We start from the raw sequence: 21,920 nt of genomic DNA, 5'->3' as shown, positions 1-21,920 counted from the left end.
ACCCTTCCTCCTAACTGGCAGCTCAGTGCTGCGGTGCCTAATATCAGTCAGGCCACCACCAGCTTCCCTTGTTCTCCTTGTCTTTGGGCAGGAAACACAATATTCTTTTTTGAGTGCTGGTCCCTATGGTATTCAGTGTGGGAGCATGTGTGCTCCATGCACCCTGGACTGGAAATTCTTCAATAGAAGTGTCCGTTGGTTGGTACCTGCATTTCCTCATGCTTCCAACTGAGGACATAAGGGGTGGCACAGATGGACCATGTCTCATTTCTTTTTTACCACTTATAGTCAAACGCAGAACCCTTTTGTGTCTCTACACTGCCAGTGTTCCTGCTTTATCTTTAATCCTGTACATTGTTTTAGGTTTTAGTAGTTTAGTTTAGTTACTTTGGGGATGAGGGGGCTTCCCCCCCTTCCGCTCCCCAACTTTTTGGGGCACCTATTATGCCCAAGGTTCCAGGCTTCAAACTCTGCTTCACTTGCCTCTTGGTGTTCCTGATGAGTGATCCATACAAGAGCTGCCTGTATCCCCACATCCCCTTGAGATGTGACATCTGTCATGCTTTTTCACTGTGTACCAGGGACCTTCAAGAGTTCAGACTTTGGAGACGCCTTATGGAGTTCTCAGTGACACTTATTCAGACCCTGGGCCTTCCTGATCCCCTTCTACCCAACCTGAACCTCTTGGTAGCATCTCTCTGGCTTCAGGATCAGCCAGTTCAGAGTCCTTGTACAAGCCCAAAGACTGAAATGGAGACACAGTGAAGGCAAGGGTAAACATTCTTGCAAGAAGAGGGATAAATCACCCCACAAATCCTCTAAAAAGAGGTCTCTTTTCCTATTTCATCCGGCACCACCTGAGACTCCGTGTCCCCAAATGGGTGCACCCAGAACTCAAAGCAAAAGGCAGGTATTGGTAATAATATAGCTACCAGTGCTGCAAAACTGCACCCTGAGAGGGCAGGATCAGTTCCAGCAATCTAAAGAGACAGAAGAGACCATTCTCCCTATGCACTGGCAGTACCAATCTGGTACCAAGATGATGCTGGCAGATCCGGCCATACCTAAGACGCCAGCCAGCTCTCCTCCAGCAAGACTTCGATATATTTTTCTTGAGGATCTGGCAATTTATATGGATCCTCTCAGATCCGATCCTTCTGAGAGATTTCATGATACTGTCAACTCGACATTCATTGGTCCCAAGCTCCAGCTGTGAGGTGGAAGGCCTGACACCACTGGTACATTATTCTCCAGTTCCTGTCCCTGGAACCAGTTGAAGTCAGGTCTTGTGGCTGTACCACTAGAGTCTGATGACTCTTACTCATAAGAAGAAAATGACTTGGAACCAGCGATCCCTCTGGCAACCCAGCAAAGCTGTTTTTAGCCCTGACAGAGCTTCCAAAATCACCTGGATGAAGGCATCTTGCACTAAATATGCCGTAGCAATATTTTCCCTGCAAGTGTCACTCAATGGTGCGGACAGTGTCACACTCCATGGCTACCTCAGTAGTCGTGAGACAGGCCTCATGGTTGCAGGCATCGTGGTTCCCCAAGGAGGTTCAGGCAACAGTAGAGGATCTTCCTTTTGAGGGTAACAATCTTTTTAGGGAAAAAATAGATGTCATTTCACACCCCCCCCAACTACTCTTGTACTACCTTCTGCTCCTTAGAGATACACAGAAAATATTTCAGGCCTCCTCCGTCTAGATACCATGCACCGTCTCTCTCTTTCCACCAAAAGACCGGGATAATTCCGGGATAATGTATTCCCTGGCGGACAGCCTCAGAAGACGTTTGCCCAGGGATCACAAGTGGGAGTTTCACCTGTCAGAAGGGCACTACATCTTCCATCAGTGGGGCACCCCATCCAGGGACCTTTTTGAAACCTAGTAGAACAGGAAGTGATTGGTATATTGCTTCTACTTGCACAGAACAAGACCCTTTTCAGAGGCTCTGAGATTATTTGCCACTATCACTGAAAGTAAAGAGAGAAGCTGTCTTTTCAAAAAGATGCTCTAAGTGGATTTCTATCTGCAGACTCCTTTTTTACAATCTTAAATGAAGCCGCTCCTCCCCAGACTGTCAGGGCCCAATCAACTAAAGCCCATGTGGCCTCAGTCCCTTCCCTGCAAGGAGTTCCCATCTCAGAGATATGTAGATCTCCAACTTGGGGTTGCATTCACACCTTTACCAGACATTATGCTTTTATTCAATCTTTAGTTGGAGATGCTTGTTTAGGTTCAGCAATCCTCCAGTCTGTGGTGCAACACATTTCCTTGCACCCTCCTCCTCAATGAGCACTTCTTGGGTATTACCCACAGTGAATACCGAGAGGAACTTGCACTCGAAGAAGAGTGGAAGGTTATAGCAACTGGAGTTCTTGGAGATGTATGGTCCATATGGGTATTCATGACCCGCTCTCCTTCCCTTCTGCTCGGGTCCTCTTTGGATTCATGCTAGAGTAGGAACTGGAGGGGCGGTCAGTCCATGCTGTTTCATAAACCCTCGGTTGGGAACATGAGGAGACGGAGATATGTGGACCAACGGACACTGCTATCGAAGAATTTGCTGTCCTGGGCACACAAAGCTCATGCCCCCCACATTGAATACCCATAAGAACCACACATCTATAACATAAGTAAACTTCCCCTTTGACTTCTAGATCCAAGCTTCTGGGCAATCAGCCTTCTGTACACATATGAAGTTTAAGAAGTTAACTCATTGCTTTTGAAAAGTAAGGTGTCCTGTAACACTTATAATATAACATTTTAAATTCTTATTAAGACCACTAAATATAGGTATGCAGTAACTAGATACTACAATAGACATATACTTGCGTTTGGTATATGTGCATTTTGATTAATGTTTATTTTGATTAGTGTAAAAATCACAAAGGCCAAGATTTTCAAAAGTGAGTGTTCTCAGTTTTTGAGTGTCCAACTTAGACACCTTAAAGGGGCTTGATTTTGCAAAATCTTAAATGTTTCACCCTTTAATGCGTCTCAGACTGAGCACTTTATTGAGTGAGGCAGACAAAATAATCAGTCACTTCTGAAAATATTGGCCAAAATTAAAAAAAAAAAAAAAAAAAAGTATTGACCAATGATCTTGCTTTTTCACAGAAATCTGTTCTCCTCCTAGCTAACATGGCACCATACTAAATATATACCACATTGTAAAAAGTATTTTAAACATTAATGCAGTGAGCTTTCTTATAGCTCCAATTTGTTTTCCAGCTTGCATAAGAACCTCTGAAAACACATGGAGAGTATGGCATCTTGTCCCTGAGTTGTGACAGTTTCAGATTAGGAATTTCAATATGTTGAGTCTAAATGCTTTATATAGATTAATACAGTAACAGTGGAATTCTTTCTGCCATAAGAAGCAAATAAAGTTACAATTTTTCACATGTTCTGCTCTCCTGTTTTTGATTTCTTTTATTTAGGCATCTTTCAAATGCAAGGAACCTTAACATACTTAAAATTAACCATAAGTATGTAGAATCTGATATTTTTATTTTCTTTAAAATTGTATGAATATTTATAGGAAAAATCACGAACTACAACATGTTTTTTTTTTTTTTTTTTTTTTTTTTTTTAACTTACTGCAAGACAGTGGCCAAAGGAAAATGAAAAGAGTCTCTTAATTTGTATAACAGGATTTGGGAAGATAAACGTATGGGGTAATATATTGCCAATATCTGTGGTTTCCCCTTTTCCATGGTCACAGAAAAGTGGTTTTTAATCTATTTTGACAGTATTGCTTTTGTTTATATATTGTTTGGTAAGATAAAATTACTGATATGACAGATAAAACACTGACATTTACATGAATTAATAAAGAATACTCTGATCTGGTGTATAGTAACTGAGAATGTTATCCAAACTCTTCTTGTTATATATCACTTAGTTATTGTAATGACTCACCCCCCTACTATTTGTCCAAAGTTGTTATGTGATTATGTGGTTTAAATAATTTTAATAATTAATAATTTAATCATAATTAATAAAAGTACATGCCAAATTTTAATGGAGAGTTAAAAAAACTGACCTCTAACACTAATGGTGTTCCTGTATTCTGACTATGATGGAGTTTAAAAATGATTACCTCATGGATATTAAGCTGCTGCTCAATGTTTCATTGTCCTTAATCAAAGTTATTCAGAAAATCAGTACGCCTAATCTGAAGAGGACTTTATTTGTTTTATATAAGGAGATATGACATAGTAAGAACAAGAATGCTGCCCAGTTTAAGTGTTGCTTTCACATATTCTTTCTCCAGATTGCTATATGAAGCTGTACATAATATAAACACATATTCTTGTCTCTAGTTAGCCACATTATAGTTAATGACCATATGGTCATTATGGTATAAGATCTACTGTCTGTTGTATTTATATTCCTCAAGCATATTGTTCCTTCAACTTCACAGTGTGTTAAACTATTTCAAAGGGAAAAAAATCCTTTCCCTCTTGTTTCTGGTTGTCCTATCAAGTGTAACCTTGGACCCTTATAGAGCAATTAGACCAGCCTCTATCCCCTCCTTTGTAATGAGGTTTCTTGCATTTTTGAGTCTATAACCCTTTAGTCTTCCCTAATGGGACATCATTATTCTGAAAGAAACAATGTAAATGTAAATGAATATTCTCATTAACAAGTCACAGAGAAACCTTTAGTGGTAGCGCTGTGGTAATTCTGCTTGTTATTTCTCTGGTATTCCATGCAGGATTTTTTTTATAATTCATTATTAGTATTCAAAATTACTTGTTCTTTAATTTTGCATGTCTTTCATAATCCAGTGTTCCAACTAGTTCAACCATGTCCTTGTTTTATTCTCCAGGAACCACCTGTGAAACGTTCAAGGTCTCTGTCCCCAAAGAGCTCTTTTAGAGAGTCAGAGGAGCTAAGGAAGCTTAAAATAGCTGAAAAGAAGATTGAAAACTTAGAGAAGACACTGCAGCTAAAGGTGAACACTAAAAAACAACTCCTCTTTAGCTACAAGCTTTCATAGATATAGATATATCAAATTAAACATTCATTTAAAAAGTATAGAATGCACACATTGTTATATAGACGGTAACTGTGTTAGCATAAACTGGTGTTCTTCATTAATCCTTATGCTTAAAATGTTAACTTCTTAAATTGAATCTTGTGTTGATATTTCTGAGGCCCCAAATACCGTAAAATTGAAGATATTACATTAGTAATGCACATTGATTTGACAAATTTTCATAGCTCAGGTTTAGAAGGTTGCAGCATGAAAAATGTGTTTGTATGCTCTTAGAAATAAGTTGAAGCAGAACATAAAGGGAACAATTAAGATAGATAAGGACATTGGTGAGATGCTAAATAAATAATTTCTTTGCATAGCTCTTCACCATGAAGGAATTTGTGGGAAACACCTACTTTTATCTGGTATTAACAGTAAGGTTCTATATTGCTGCAAAATCCTACCTCAGCGCCTCATCGTGGCGCAGCGGTGGCCCTGGCTGTCTGACAGCTATGGTAATGGGGCGTATGTCCTGGTAGGTCTAACCATGCTAGAAAGGTGTCTGACTATTCAATCCAGGGAGGCGGATTGCTCTCTCAGAAAGAGTGCATCTCCTTCTCCTTAGAGATTGAAGGCAAGCTAAGCTTGAGGAGGTACCCATGCCTGCCCGCCTAGCCAGTGGGATGGCTTGAAGTTAATGGCTAAAACAACACGAGTAAATGGGTTTTAGTTCCCTGCGCATCATCAAACTGTTCTACGGTGGCGGAGTGGAAAATGAGCGACGAGAGGCTGCTAAAAATGTCAGGTGCTAGGCCAACATGGAAAAGGACAACCCTCTCTGTGTGTACTTACAATTGTAGGTTGCTAGCGAGGGAGGAAACATTAAACCATCTGATGGAGGAGAAGAAAAGGATATGATGCGATATTCTTGGTGTCAGCAAAACGCGATGAAAGAAGAAGTTGGAAGTCAACTAGCAGATTGGAAGTGCTGAGAGGCTCAGAAAGGGAGATGGTGCTAGAAATGTTGGAGGAGTCGGATTTATCGTCAGTAAGGATTGGTCTTTGAAAGTTATATCATGCCAGCTAATATCATCACGTATTGGTGTGTTGCATCTTCAGATGGAGTCAAAAGCTACCCTCAAGGTCATCCAGGCCTACGCTCCCACAAGTGCAAGTGAGGACGAAGAAGTGGAAGAATTCTACGGAGAGCTTGAAAGAGTCCTCGGGCAAAAGTCCACTTACGCTGTCATGATGGGAGATTTTAATGCCAAGGTCGGGCAAGGGAAAGCTGGTGAAAAGTTCATAGGGAGATACGGCAGTGGCGAAAGGAATGAAAGAGGAGAAAGGCTGGTAGCGATGGCAGAAACGAAAGAACTATATGTAGCAAACACCTGTTACAAAAAGAAGACCGCAAGAAGGTGGACGTGGATCACGCCAAACGCGAAGAGCAAGAATGAAATCAACTATATTTTAGTAAATAAAAGGTGCATTGTTCAAGACGTCTCTGTGGTACAGCCTTTCAACACCGGCAGCGACCATCGCCTGCTTAGAGTGAACTTGATTTTTGATGAAGCGGTGGAGAAGAAGGCGTTACAGATGGCAAATAGGAAACAGCGTCCAAAGACATTCGATGAAGCAAAGCTGAAGAAAGTGATTTCTGGGTTTGACTGGAGCCAGACGGAAAAGTGTGATAAGGACTATAGCATCTTTGTTGACAAGCTGAGATGTTGCATAAAAGCAGCTGAAATTGAAAAGCTGAAGAATGCGAAGGGAAGAATCTCGAATGAAATGAAAAGCTTGTTGGAGAAGCAGAGAAATATGAAAAGGAGCTTGGATAACAACCTCGAGTACTCCATTCTGTGCAAGCTTGTATGGCAAAAACTGAAGGATGACTTTGAGAACTTCCGGAAAGAAAAGCTCCTCAAAACAGCTGAATTATGCAAGAGCCTCAAGACATGCAAGTGGGAATTGACACCGTATAGATTGAGCATAACAGCATTGAAGAACAAGGACGGAGAGACGGTAATCAATAGAGCAGGGATGGAGGAGGTCTGCAAGGACTTCTATACAGAACTGTTCAAATCAAGAATCAACGTCCTTCTCCCAACACTCCAAGAGTCAAAGAACGCATCCCCCCCAATAATTGTCAGCGAACTCCGAAGCGCGCACTATACCAGACGAAGAAGGGAAAAGCTCCAGGCAAAGATGGAATAACGTCAGAAATTATTTCTGCAGGAGGCAAAAAACTTTGGAAAGCCCTCACTTTAAGATTCAGTCGACATCTTGAAGAAGGAAAAATACCATCAAGCTGGAAGGAGTCGAACACCATCCTGTTGCACAAGAAGGGCGATCGAGAAAATTTTAAGAACTACCACCTTATATGCCTGCTCTCTCACATCTACAAGCTCTTTACAAAGGTGATAAGAAACTGACTCTCGCAGAGTATGGATGAACAACAGCTGAGAGCGCAGGCAGGGTTTCGAAGAAATTTTAGCACGATCGACCATATATTTACCCTTAGCCAGCTCCTAGAAAGAGCAAAGGAATACAAACTCCCACTGTGCATTGCTTTCATTGACTATGAAAAGGCCTTCGATAGCATCGAGTTTAACGCAATATTAAAGGCGCTACGAAGACTCGACAAGAAAAGCAGTCAGGTCAGCCTGAAGATGAACCCCTGCAAAATGAAATACATGCAATCAGACGTCTTACGAAAAGCCCGAATAATGGTAACAGGAGAAGAAATCAAAGAAGTGGAACAGTACATATATTTGGGCCAAGAAGTTAATATGCACCAAGACCTAAACGGAGAACTCTCACAAAGGATTCGGGCAGGGTGGTGGGCGTTTAATTCCATCAAGGACGTCCTCAAAGAAAAATTGACAAGCTCACACATACAAATATCTTCAATTCAACAGTGCTGCCAGCCATGCTGTATGGCAGTGAAACGTGGGCACTGACGAAGAGAGAAGAGCAGCGGCTGTTGGTAGCTGAAAGGGCAATGGAACGAGCTATGTTGGGAATTTCCTTTCTGGATCGCATCCCAAATGAAATTATCAGAGAATGCAGCGGTGTGAAAGTTATTGTCGTGAAAAGCAGATATAACAAGATGCGATGGGCGGGCCACACAGCACGGCCCACGGACAATAGGTGGACCGCAATCATTGCTGAGTGGTACCCACGAGAACAGAAAAGACCACCTGGTCGGCCATCAAGAAGATGGGAAGATGATTTTGTTAAACGTTTCGGATGAACGTGGAGAAGAAAGGCAAGAGTGCAAGAAGAATGGTGGATGTGTTGTGATCGGCACAGTCTTAAGGACAGCTGAAGACTGATCGAACCAAGTGATCCTGGTGAAGAGATTTAGGTATCATAAGAAGAGGTGCTCGGACAAACCCATCAAGGAAAAAGGTAAAAGTCACCCGATCCAGATAGTATACAACCAAAAGTTCTGAAAGAATTTAGGAATGAAGTGGTTATGCTGATATAAAAATATGTACACTCTCATTAAAATCAGCTGTTATTCCAGAGACTTTAGGGTAGCAAATATTGTACTTATATTTAAAAAGTGTATTTAAGGGAATTACAGACCTGTAGGCCTTTACATCTGTACCTGGTACATTGGTTGAAATGATCTTTAGGAATATGAGACATATAAAAAATCATGATATAGTTGGTGTGGCATTGTGCCCCATATTCTTCACAGTAATATTGTTATGATTATGGCATAACTATGATGTATTTTATGCAAGATGGGTCATGTAAGATATCATTGAAAAGGTTATGATCCACAATATGATTATCCTATTTGTATGCCTGTATCATTTTGGTATCTGAAATTAGGAATATTGTCTATGCATCTATTACAAATGTGTTTACACGTGGGGAATGCCCATTAGGCAGAATGCAATCAGTCTAGATGGCTGGCTAGGAAGGGCCATTAGGGAGAACAATAGGTCTTAGAAAATGCTAATCTCCAACTGGGGAGCCTTCCTGAGGACACTACAAACAGCCTCCAAGTCATGGCTGCTGTGTCCCTTCAGGGGCATGTGACCAAATCTCCTGGTAGTGGACTCCATCTTGGAATACCAGTGTTTTTCCACTGACCAGGTGTAGGAACCAAGAGGGGAGACAAAGGGTTCCTGCCATATACAAAAGCTATTTAAGGCAGGAGAGTGACATCATTATGGTTCTTCACTGACTCCCCACCCAAAGGAGACTGCTGGAAACACCTGGGAACAAAGACGGGACTGGGGGAGAAGGGCTGAACCCAGGCTAGAGGGATTTCTAGCCCGTGAAAGGAATACCTGGGGTTTTTAAGCTGCAAGCAAGTGAGCTTTCCCTCTAGAATATCTGCAAACTGCCTAAATCAATAATTAAGGTGAGAACTTGCTACTCATATCCAATCTCTTTAGTATATTAAGCTTTGATTGCGTTTTTGTTTATTTGCTAGATAATCTGTTTTGATCTGTTTGCTATCCCTTATAATCACTTAAAATCTATCTTTTGTAGTTAATAAACTTGTTTTGTTTTGTCTAAAACCAGTGCATGGAAATCATAACTTGGGTCAGAAAACAGTGTATATTCCTCTCCGCATTGAGGGAGGGGGCGAATTTCATGAGTTTACGCTGTACAGTTGATATAATGTTGGGTTTTCAGTCCGGGGTTGGGGGTGCACCTTAGGAACTGGGTGGTGCCTTAGCTGAGCGTTCCCATGCTGAGCTGATCTCGGCATCTGTGTGTAGCTGCAGGTGGGTGTGTCCCTACCTGTATGTTTGCTGGAGGGGGCTTGAGGGCCTGTCATAGCAGTACAGTATAAAGGGAGCCCAGGCTGGTGGGTCAGGTGGGCTCAGTGTACCCCAGTTCCAGGTGGCACCCCTTGGGGAACCCATCACAGTTGGGTCTAACCAACCAACACCGTTTCTTCAAAGAGAAATCAAATCTCGCTAATATATTGTAATTATTTGAACTGGCCGATATAAATATTTGGTAAGATAGAACCAGTTGAAATTCATCTGGGCATTTAAAAGGCCTCAGAGAGTCCCACAAGCCACTGATGAAGAAACTAAGTATCCGATAGATTGAGAAGCAAAGAATTGTCATGGATCAGAAACTGGCGAATAAATGGTCAGTTTTCATGATGGCAAAAGGCTAACAGCAGCATGCCTCAAGTGCTGATATATTTCATAATGATCTGAAAAAGGGGGTGAACAGTGAGTGTAAACCAACAGGCAGGGAGACATTCACTCACATATACTCTGTCAGAAGGCAGGGACCCTAGGGGATTGGTGTTTCGCTGAGTGAACACATTCTTTTCCCCTCCCTGTGGCTGGCAAAGAAAATGTTGTAGAAGACGATTATAAGTCAGATACTACAGGACCAGTACAAGTAGTCTCTGTTCAGGAGATAGTGTTAGCTGTTGGTAGATCTCCAGAGCAGGGATAAAGAGAAACTCAATAACAAATGCATTGTTGTTGGACTGAGAGAAGGTTTGTTATTTTCTTTTTCACCAGTTACACTTGTGGTCAGAAAAATATGATTAGGCAAAACCCCAGTCATGCTTGTTGTTCTGGCACGGGCCCAACAGTATTGGTACTCAGAGTTCTGGGACCTTAAATAGAAGTCTCCTGACTTTTGTATATTTCCACTTGTGCTATTTGCCATGTCTTGCATTGAGCTGTGAAAGTGTATAACAAAACCATGTCTGCTTATGGGCATGGCACATTGCTTTCTATCTGGGTACATGTATCGCTCTCACAACTGTTGTACTTGAACACCTTTGCAGGAATAGATTCCAGCATCCTAGCAGCCATCCAACAAAGAAGTTACCATTATAGAAACATAGTCTTTATTCTTCCTCCTGAACATATCTGAGGAAGGTAGTGACATTCCCCTCTCTTAGAGATACAGTATCACCATTTTTTAGACTGGTTTCAAAGTAGCAGCTTTGTTAGTCTGTATCCGCAAAAAGAACAGGAGTACTTGTGGCACCTTAAAGACTAACACATTTATTTGAGCATAAGCTTTCGTGGGCTACAGCCCACTTCATTGGATGCATATAATGGAACATATAGTGAGGAGATAAATATACACATACATGACATCTCCCACCTTTTCATGTTCTTTGTATGTGTATATATATATCTCCTCACTATGTGTTCCATTCTGTGCATCCGAAGAAGTGGGCTGTAGCCCACAAAAGCTTATGCTCAAATAAATTTGTTAGTCTCTAAGGTGCCACAAGTACTCCTGTTGATTTTTTTAGACTAAATGTTGATCGCTTGGAGATAAGGATGCAAGTTTGCCACCAGAACCATATCTTAGGCCTTGTCAACACTTAAAATGGTTTGCTGGTGTATGTGTATCTATATCTCTATCTCCAGTTCTCCAGATGGAAAAAGCAATTCAAACTCTTTTCTTCTGCCTAAAATAGTGGAAGAAGGAAACAGTAGATATTCTATGTTAGGATTTTAGTAACAAATTTTATAATCTGAGTCTCAAAATTCATTTCAGTCTGCTTGCATAGGAAAATTATTACGTTCACTCTTATGTAACATCTACAGTAATGACCTGATGGGGGGAGCAACATGCTAATGACATTTGTAGATTACATTAACTCATAGGTATTCTAGACAAAGAAATGATACAAAGGGACATGGTGTACAGGCTAGAAATGTGGGCAGAAGATGATAAAATGAGATGTAACTTGGAAAAATGAAAGATACTGTGGAGAAGAAAGGAGGGATGGTCTTATGATTAAGGCACTTGCTTGGAAATCAGGAGGAGATCTGGGCTCTGTTCTTGGCTGTGTCACAGACTACCTGTTTGACCTCAGGCAAGTCACTTAATCTGTATGTTTAATGAGTTGTTCAGAAGCTTAATTCACAAATGTACTTTGAGATTCTCATATGAAATATGATGTAGCAGTGCAAAATATTTGTATTAATCATTTGTATTATGCTGAAAAAAAACTGTGGGGCGATAGGAGACAGGAATTAAGCTTGAAGTCTGATATGGCAGCAAAAAAGGCCAAAAGCAATTTTGGGCTGTATATGCACAAGGAACTGGAAAAGTAAAAATCTCACTCTATATGCCTGTGGGGGTGACTGCATCTGAAATATTGTCACTTCTTGGCACTTCATTACCAGAAGATAATGACAAATTGGAGTTGTCTCAGTGAAGAGCTGCACAAATCAGTAAGAACTGATTTATGAAGAAAGATTAAATGCCTGATTCTGCCATTCTTATTCTCACTGACGAGTACCTTAAGCAAAATGGGACTGCTTGTGGAGTACGTAACTAAACCACTCAACCTGAGTTAGAGTGGCAGAATCAGGCCTTCGGGGGGGACTGTAACTGTACAACAATTAGAAGGGGAATTACTTACGTTGGTACTAGAGAGTATAACTAGGAGGAATGGGATGAAATTAAAAGTGGGAAAATGCAGACTGAGTATCAGGAAAAATGTTGACAGATTTATTATACTTTGAAATAGGGTTTCCACAGTATCCACTGGGAGACTATCTATCACTTGGCCCATTTAAATCCAAAGGGCATACATAGCACTAGAAAATATCCTGTAGAGAACAATCCTGTGTTGGTAGGGAATAGAAAAGATGATTGAAAGGTATTTTTATCTCTAATTCCTATCATTCTGTGGTAGAGGATTCTTTCAACCTTATTCATTCCAGATTAAATGAAGATTTATGCCAGGAAATTTAAACATTAAAAACAAAAAAAAGATTGAAAAATTGCTTGATGACAGCAATTCCTGCAGGCCTTGCAGTTTGTCTAAAGTGGGCGTTGTAAGCTGTGACTCCCGAGGACCTTACAAGCCCCACAAAGGTGGACTTTTTACTCTGACTTCCTCTTTTCTGTTTACTATTCTGAAACTAAGGTCTCTAATGTAGCTTTCCTGCCCCTCCCACTTGACCCCATAGTAGTAGCATGCCTGCTATTCTCTCATTATTGCCATCCTCTTCTGGGCCATGCAGAATTCAAAAGTGTACAATGAGTCATTCATAATTTATGAAGCTGTGAGTCATTGGACAACGTGCACTTTGCAAAGGGTGCATTAGGCCATGGCAAAATATGCACCAGACTGCTATATGCATATAACAAATACATACTGTTTTGGAAGCCCACTGCCAAAGGCATCTCAAGGCCATTATTATATGTTTTTAGAAATTTTTAGGGCTAGATTCTCAAGGCCCCAAAGCTGCATAAAGGGGCTAGAAATAGGGAGGATCTTGTCATCTAAGAATTACCCTAGCCATGCGGGAATTCTCTGCTGGTGTATAGATGGCATATTTATTTACACCACCTGCATGCAATGGTATGCAGGGTTATGCCAGGAGCATGAAAGAGTTGGCCAGATTGCTACTGCCTACTGGCATTCTGAGATGGCCAATATATTGTTGGGGCCTATTACCAGCTATGCTAGATTAGAGCAGCACTCAGGTCTGGTGCTGGCATAGTTCTGGGCTTGACAATTGGGCACCTGCAGTTGGCTTCTTTACACTCCCCCACTCCCTGTACCCAGTAGACGTGGGCACAGCAGAGAATCTGGATCTTAGTTAATAGTTTCCTGCAAAAAATGAGGCTTTGGGAATCCTACAGTCTGTACATTAATTAGCGTTTTAGTATTAATATGATAACTTTAAGTATTTTGGTACATGAAACTTCAAAACCAGTGAAAGGCACTTTTACTCCTTCAGTACTTATAGAGGATTTTGACATTTGCAGGTTAATCTGTTTCGGTTGTTCATATTTTTGACACTTAAACTGGAAAATGTTTTAACAGAGATCAGTGAATTCTGGCTATCTCTAAGCCGGGTGGTGTGTCTTGCATCAGACATTCCTAGAAAAATTCTAACTTTAGATGCAGTGTGGCTTCTGAAGTCTCAGTTGGATTGTGTTTCCATTTTGAGTATGTGTACTGAAAAATCAGGTTGCTGTTGGGAAGCTAGCTTCAGCATAAATATGGAGAGACTAGCACTTCTCTATACTACTAGCCATGTTTTATTGTTAGATTTAATTTTTATTGTTCACAGCTCTAGGTGCTAGAATATCTCTTATTTATTGGCTCATACCGAAGGTATTCCCTGTTCTTAATCAGTACACATCTACTAATAATGTATTTTGATGATATTGATATGAAGGGGCAGGTGCTGCAGTCGCTCTGCAAGCAGAACTCCCATTGAATTAATTGGGAATTCACTGCATAGTACAGCAGAAGAATTGAGACCAAATTTTACTACAAATTACTATTAGTTTAATTTTGTATTACATTGTAGGATTTAATTGGTTCCATTCTGTAAGAAGTCACTTAAATGCTCTTGTATTATATTTATACCTATGTTTATTGGGGATGCAATATTAAGGTGCGTAAAAACCTTGCTTGTATGTAATCCTGGAATATAAATCAATGCATACTCCTTTTTTTCCCCCATTCTGTAGAATGAACTGTGTTTTCCCACATGATCACGGTCATATTAAAGCATGGGTCAATTTTTTCCCCCTACTTTTCCTGCTTGAATACTGTATAAGCGGTCAGAGACTAGGTAATATAAGAATAAATGTAGATAATGGGTGAAATCCTGGCCTCCTTAAAGTCAGCGGAGTTTTGCCATTGACTTTAATGGGGCCAGGATATGTATAAAACATATAAATGCTGAGTAGCCCATAATATTAACAAATGTATTTTTGAGTAAAATACAATGGGGAAAATCCCTTTTCAGCCTATATATTTCCATGTGTACTAAATCAGTGCCTCTATGAGAAAAACATTAACAGCTTGGGTAGTAAATACTTGAAACTGTTTAAGCAGCATGAAAAATGATGAGATGCCATATTTACTTGTAAGTAGTCATAGCAAACCAATTATTTGAAACTAATTCCTATGATTTTCAAATTTTCTGTTTACATTTCTTAAGTTCATAAAATTGTATGTGTAACAATTGGAATTTTAGCTTAGTCATGCTGGCAGTATAGAACTCTCCATTACATTTTACCAAACTCTTACTTTTTCTGTTTGCTGTTACACAGATCCAAGAAAATGATGAGCTAAGAAAAGCCCATGAAAAACGCAAGGAAAGGTTGCAGATGTTACAGACCAACTACAGAGCAGTAAAAGAGCAATTAAAGCAGTGGGAAGAGGGCTATAGCAAGTAAGTTACATAGCTCATTGAAAACATTTCACCTAAATATTAAATATGAAGGAAGCTGTCGTATAGGTGTTCTAAAAGTGAATTTGATTCAAATGAAGTTATGTGATGATCAAGTCTATATCCTGTATTAAAACAGAACACATGACATACAATCGTATGATTAAATTTTAAGATTAAATCATAAAAGTAAAATGTCATGAATTGACATCTTTACTTACTTTAAGTTCTCATTTTAAGCTTAACTGCTGGACAAAGGTTTGATAGGGTTACTTATTATGCCTATCTAATTCCCCATAGGATTAATTTGTGGACTGTATGTTTTTCAGTTTCTATAATGGAACAATTGCTTTTTATGTTACAAACTATATTTACAAATATATTTATTAAATAATATACAAATAATAATCCCTCAACGAAACACTGAAAAATTCAAATATTAAAAAAGGATATTAGGATTGACTTCAGTTATTGAAAGGGGAAAAAACAGCATATGCCTCAAAAAGCAGAATATTCACCTTTGCCAATCAACTTTAAAGATATTATTTCTGGTCATTCTCGAAACAAATTGTTGATCATATTATAATTGTAAATACAACTAAATAATGAGAATATTAAAACTCTGGCAAGTATAAGTTTTTAAATGTTTGAAAATCCCACTATAATTGGCAAAAATTCTCATTCTAAAATCTGAAAATTATGCCTTAAATCTTGTGTGTTAATTTAGGGACATCTGGGACTATAGATATATTACAGTATTTCAATTTTAGAAATTTTAAGGGCTGAAGTATATAGGCCCTGTTACAGAAAAACTTTTAAGCAGGTGTCATTGGGACTTAACTTGCTTGAAGTTCAGCATGTGCTTAAATGCTTTCCTGAAAAAGGATGTTTTCCATTATCAGGGTCTTGGTTTGCTCCTATTAATCTTGATAATGTCTAACGAAAGATTCATGGTCAGATTTTCATTGACACTAGGGTTTTGTCTGCCCTGCAATGTAAGCCCAGGTTTAGTAGAACTTGAGTTAGCAGACCAAGGTTTGTTAACCTAGGCCTGGAATGTCTGCACTTATTTGTAACCCCAAGTTAGGAATTGTTGAAATCTGGGTCCCAAACTGGAGCTCCAGCATATGCATTGCATTATGTGGGCTTGAGTCCAACCTCCCATATGCCAGACTTTCTAGTGCCCTCCTGAAATGTGGCCTCTGTAGCCTTTTGTCTGTGACATAACTTGACTTCTGGGAAAACTTGACTATCCACCAAACTTGGCTGTCCAGAAGACAAAGGAAGTTTAAACTTGGGATTGTGGGATACTTTTGGCAGACTTTCAGAGCATGAGTCCAGTGGGGTTGCATCTACACTGCCAAGCAATATAACTTGAACCCCATGGGGCCCTGGAATCCTAAGTTAGTATGATTTGTGTGTAGACAGAAGGAGAGTTAGGCTTGAGCCTGAGTTCAAACCCTGGGTTTAGACTGCTGTGTAGACCAGGGGTCGGCAACATTCGGGGGCCAGTTTTATTTACCTGCTGATGCGGCAGGTTCGGCCGATCGCGGCCCCCACTGGCCCGGCCCGCCAGGGTGCTTACCCTGGCGAGCCGCGTGCCGAACGTTGCCTACCCCTGGTGTAGACATATCCTAAGGCTCCATTACACCTCTCTTATCAAGTAAAGAGGCCTTAAAATGTGTGTAAATATAATTTACTCTCACTTTTAAGGCTGCTTTGTAGTGCCAGAGTGATATGAAGGGGTCTTAGTGTAAATGAGAATCTGGCATCAGGTATATCCCCAATTCAGCTATCCCTACCCCACTTTAGTAGATTCCCACTCCTGCACAATACTCTAGCATTTCTAGGGAGACAGAGTATTTAAAATGTAAAAACTTATCGGGATGAAAAATTCTAAGATTTATGATGTTATTTAGTACTTTTTCTCTGTGGGAAGAAGCAGCTTTGAAAGATCAAAACACAAATGACATTATATAGCTTTGTTTAAACTAAGATTGAGATGATTCAATTCTTTAGTAATAGCATGCAGAACTTTTAACCTCTAGGTGACTGTTTTAAATTCAGTCCAGGTTGCAGTGACTGAAACCTTTTGAATGGTAGCTGATAAAATGACATGATGGTCTATGCCCAGTAACTAATATACAGGTGTCTAAGAGACATCCTTGGTGACAGAATCAACAAAGAGGGCAAGGACTGAAAGGATGCACACACTGAACTATTTTCACGTCCTTAGGTAAAGAAATTTAATTTCAGTTTTGATGTACACTGGGGCAGTCAGAGGGATGATCCATTCCCTGTTGTATATATGGCCAATGGATATACTTCAGTTTCAGTTGTGGTCAGGGTAGCATCTTTCACCAGTACCGACTTCCTGTTTAATAAATAAATGAAGCCAGCTGTTGGCTGAATGGGAACATATTCAGGATACCCAGGTTTCAGTGCAACCTTAGAACTCTTGGACGAGCAAAAAGGCTACAAATTATATTGCTTGTATAGCAACTCCTACCAGCTGATTTATAGAGAAGAGTTCTGGATGAAGCCCTGTGACTTGTCCTCCTGAATGGAGTTTATAAACGGTGTCTATAAAGTAAAGGCATGGCAATGGCCAAGACATAACTGTAGAAATTTAAAGTGGGTTAAAAATTAAGAAAGTCACACATTAAATCATTATTTGGTATCACAAGGAACCCCAAACCACTCCTGACATTTAAATTGTGTGATAGGAACAACTCAAAATAAGCCCTTATGCAATTTCTGTTTCTCTGTAAAAGTTAGAGGCCTGATGCTCCTTTGATTCCTCAAGAACCTGCTGTTTGGATGGCAGCTGATGGGGTCCAATTCTCTTGTCAGTTGCACAATCAACTTCCATTGACCTCAGTGACTGCAGGAATGGTGGGGCCTTCCACTCTTTTGTAGGTTATTCTTGCCTTGATAAGAATTTGGCACACAGTGAGAATGCAAAGAATTTCCGGCAGGGATAGTTTTATTTAATTGTTCTGCCTGGCATCATCGTTAATTCACAGTAAGGGCATTTAAGTGAAATAGAAGTTTTGAAATCTTTTCTTTTCTTTTCTTTTTCTGTGTTTCCCCTAAATTCAGCATCTCTCTTTCTGACACACACTTTATCGACAAGAATGGGCTATCAGTTTGCTCTTAAACTGGATACTTGTGCCACTTACAGATTGACTGACAAGAGGTGCTAGAAGAGCTGGTGGCTCATAACCTTTCCTGGAGACTGTGTACAATACTGTCACCTTGTACTTTCTGAATGACTGAATGAGGGAGACACTACGCTCTGCCACACATCAGTTCAGAGCGTGCTGCCGTACCAGCAGGCTATCTTTTGGAAGCTATTTAATTGGAACTTTAATTTCGATACATCAGATTTTAGGAGTATTATCTAATAAAATTGAATTCAGCATTACATCCACTAGATGTAGCAATTTCAAGTGTGTGTGTGTGTGTGTGTGTGTGTGTGTGACTGAGAATGAAAGAGAATCACCTTTTATTTTCTTGTCAGTTTTAAAATGTTAAAATAAATGTTTATTTAAAACAAAAATCTTTTCATTTATTAGCAGGACTGAAAACACTAAAAGCAAACACCAGCGTGCAGATCCCCACCAGCTTCGCCAAGAAGATTCTGATGCTGTCTGGAACGAGCTGGCATATTTCAAAAGGGAGCACAAAAAGCTATTGATTGAAAAGTGAGTTTCCTTTTTAAATGATATATACATGGAGAAACATGGTGCTTGTTTTCTGAAGCTTTTTCTCTTTGCGCCTTGAAGGCCACACAGAGGAATTCCTTACAAAATTCCAAGATTAAACCATTATCTTCTACCAGAAACAAAAAGGAAAAAACATCAGGTTTTTTTCTTAAATCAGTGACAAGTTACAAGTTTGCTAGCACTAACAGAAACTGTATTACATGATCTAGGGATTGTGTTAATTAATGTGGCTCTCATCTGTTGGAGGTGTCGCTCTTCATTAGCCTGTATTTTATATACTGCCGTGCTTCATTTTTGGAATGAGGTGGTGAGGGGATAACCTAGCCAGCCATCCTTGTTTGATCTCCTTGATACATACGCAGTGCAGAATGCCTCTGCTCTCTTGGTTCCCTGCCCTGTCCTACTAATCCCAGCTGAGCTCATTATGGTGTAGCCTTGCTGCTACTCTTGGAGCCAGAGCTGTCCAAGCTAATTACTGGTAGCAGCAGAGCTGCCTGTTAAGGGTCTGGTGTGGATCTGCTAACACAGTCCTTGGTAGTGACCTGCAAAAAGCACGAGGGAGTTGCTCTCTTTCTTGCTGTGCACTGCCTGTCCTTTGGGTTTAGTGCTGATCCCTTCACACAGCTCTTTTAGCTGCAATAAGTGTAAAACTTGGTGAAGGAAACTCTTACTTTAGAAAACATTCAGTTTGCTTCTTTGATCTCAAAATTCATAGACTATTATACTCAGCCTGGCAAAGTAAGAAAGCTTCCTTTCATTCTAGACAAAAGGAAGTTAGTACAACCTAATTAGCCTTTTTGTGATATTGAACAATTTCTTTAAGTCAAGTTGATCGTGTTGTTTAACAATCAAGATACATAAGGAACTTTTATTCAAACTTTGAGTAGGCTTTTGTTTGTCAGTATGACAACATTAATGAAAATTATTCTCCCATTTTGCCTCCATATATATCCACTCTGTGGAGCTTACCATAAAGGCTAAATTAATAAGTCACAGCTTTTAAAATTCTCTATCATAGGTAGGCGAGTCCATGTACAAGTGCATGTGTTCAGCTCACACATCCTACATACAGTATTGCCAGTAGATGTACTGCATGAAACTTTGTATTGTTAATTTTTACTGCCTACCCTGGTGAAATCATTCTTGTCACCTCAGCATTTTATCTTTTCATCTTATTTCCTAGTTCTATTTAGCTATTTATATCATGGCCGTCACTGTGCCTGTTTATTTTATTTATTTATTTTGATCTTTATGCACATCCACCAGAAAGGAGCACCTATCCCTTATTGTAGGTGCTTTCTGACAGTTACAAGAGTAATTATATAGTTGCATCTTAAATTCTCCTTCAGCCACTAACACTGGTCTACAATTTTTGAGACGTCGTCTGCTTCAGAGATAAAATGTGCTATTTATTATGTATTTTGATGCGCTGAATTCAAATATGACAATTAAAACAACTGATTGGCTACTGTTTCTAAGATATTTAAGTTTTTATATTTTATGTCTATGTATATTGTGTAGATAGTAGAGTTTTAATCATAAATTGTAAACCTAGGTCTTTTCATGTGTTTATGGTTGCTTTACATGATAATATTTCACCTGTCCTGTTTATGTAACACTTTAAAAATCAGCAAAAGGGTTATATAAATAAAATTGGCTTGTCTCTTGTATGCATTAAATGGAGCATCTCTTGTCATTGTCCAGCAATAGTCTGCAAGCATTGATGGGCTCCATTTGCCCCGATAGCGTTTCTCCATTGTTGCAATGTCCTGGTGAAATCGCTCGCCGTGCTCGTCGCTCACTGCTCTGCAGTTTGGTGGAAAAAAATCTAGATGAGAGTGCAAAAAAATGTATCTTTAGTGACATGTTGCAGCCAAGGCTTTTGTATGCCTTGAGGAGGTTTTCCACCAACAACCTGTAGTTGTCTGCCTTGTTGTTTCCGAGAAAATTTATTGCCACTAACTGGAAGGCTTTCCATGCTGTCTTTTCCTTGCCATGCAAGTGCATGGTCAAATGCATCATCTTGAAGAAGTTCACGAATCTGAGGACCAACAAAGACACCTTCCTTTATCTTAGCTTCACTTAACCTTGGAAATTTTCCACGGAGGTACTTGAAAGCTGCTTGTGTTTTGTCAATGGCCTTGACAAAGTTCTTCATCAGACCCAGCTTGATGTGTAAGGGTGGTATCAAAATCTTCCTTGATTCAACAAGTGGTGGATGCTGAACACTTTTCCTCCCAGGCTCCAATGACTGTCGGAGTGGCCAGTCTTTCTTGATGTAGTGGGAATCTCTTGCACGACTATCCCATTTGCAGAGAAAACAGCAGTACTTTGTGTATCCAGTCTGCAGAACAAGCAAGAGAGCAACAACCTTCAAATCGCCACAGAGCTGCCACTGATGTTGGTCATAGTTCATGCACCTCAAAAGTTGTTCCATGTTGTCATAGGTTTCCTTCATATGGACTGCATGACCAACTGGAATTGATGGCAAAACATTGCCATTATGCAGTAAAACAGCTTTAAGACTCGTCTTCGATGAATCAATGAACAGTCTTCACTCATCTGGATTGTGAACGATGTTGAGGGTTGCCATCACACCATCGATGTTGTTGCAGGCTATAAGATCACCTTCCATGAAGAAGAATGGGACAAGATCCTTTTGATGGTCATGGAACATGGAAACCCTAACATCACCTGCCAGGAGATTCCACTGCTGTAGTCTGGAGCCCAACAGCTCTGCCTTACTCTTGGGTAGTTCCAAATCCTTGACAAGGTCATTCAGTTCACCTTGTGTTATGAGGTGTGGTTCAGAGGAGGAGGATGGGAGAAAATGTGGGTCCTGTGACATAGATGGTTCAGGACCAGAAGTTTCATCCTCTTCCTCTTCCTCCTCTGACTCAAGTGAGAATGATTCTGGTGCATCAGGAACCGGCAGTCCTTCTCCGTGGGGTACTGGGCGTATAGCTGATGGAATGTTTGGATAATGCATAGTCCACTTTTTCTTCTTTGACACACCTTTCCCAACTGGAGGCACCAT

General features: G+C 40.1%; 1 protein-coding gene across 4 annotated transcripts in view; it reads left to right on the top strand.

Moving 5' to 3' along the window:
• The window catches only part of CNTLN (centlein), a 286,401-nt gene that overhangs the window by 139,118 nt on the left and 125,363 nt on the right, over window positions 1–21,920 (top strand). For 3 of the 4 annotated variants that reach the window (XM_034773872.1, XM_034773875.1, XM_034773874.1), the window contains 3 exons: window positions 4,840–4,965; window positions 15,037–15,158; window positions 18,734–18,862. In XM_034773872.1, coding sequence (XP_034629763.1) covers window positions 4,840–4,965; window positions 15,037–15,158; window positions 18,734–18,862 — 377 coding nt within the window. The remainder of the gene's footprint in view (window positions 1–4,839; window positions 4,966–15,036; window positions 15,159–18,733; window positions 18,863–21,920) is intronic. The other variant, XM_034773873.1, reaches the window with a different exon arrangement.

The sequence above is a fragment of the Trachemys scripta genome, chromosome 6 (assembly GCF_013100865.1).
Source record: "Trachemys scripta elegans isolate TJP31775 chromosome 6, CAS_Tse_1.0, whole genome shotgun sequence".
Classification (NCBI taxonomy): domain Eukaryota; kingdom Metazoa; phylum Chordata; order Testudines; family Emydidae; genus Trachemys; species Trachemys scripta.
Note: the sequence above shows the minus strand (reverse complement) of the source record. Positions and strands in the feature narration are given on the sequence as shown.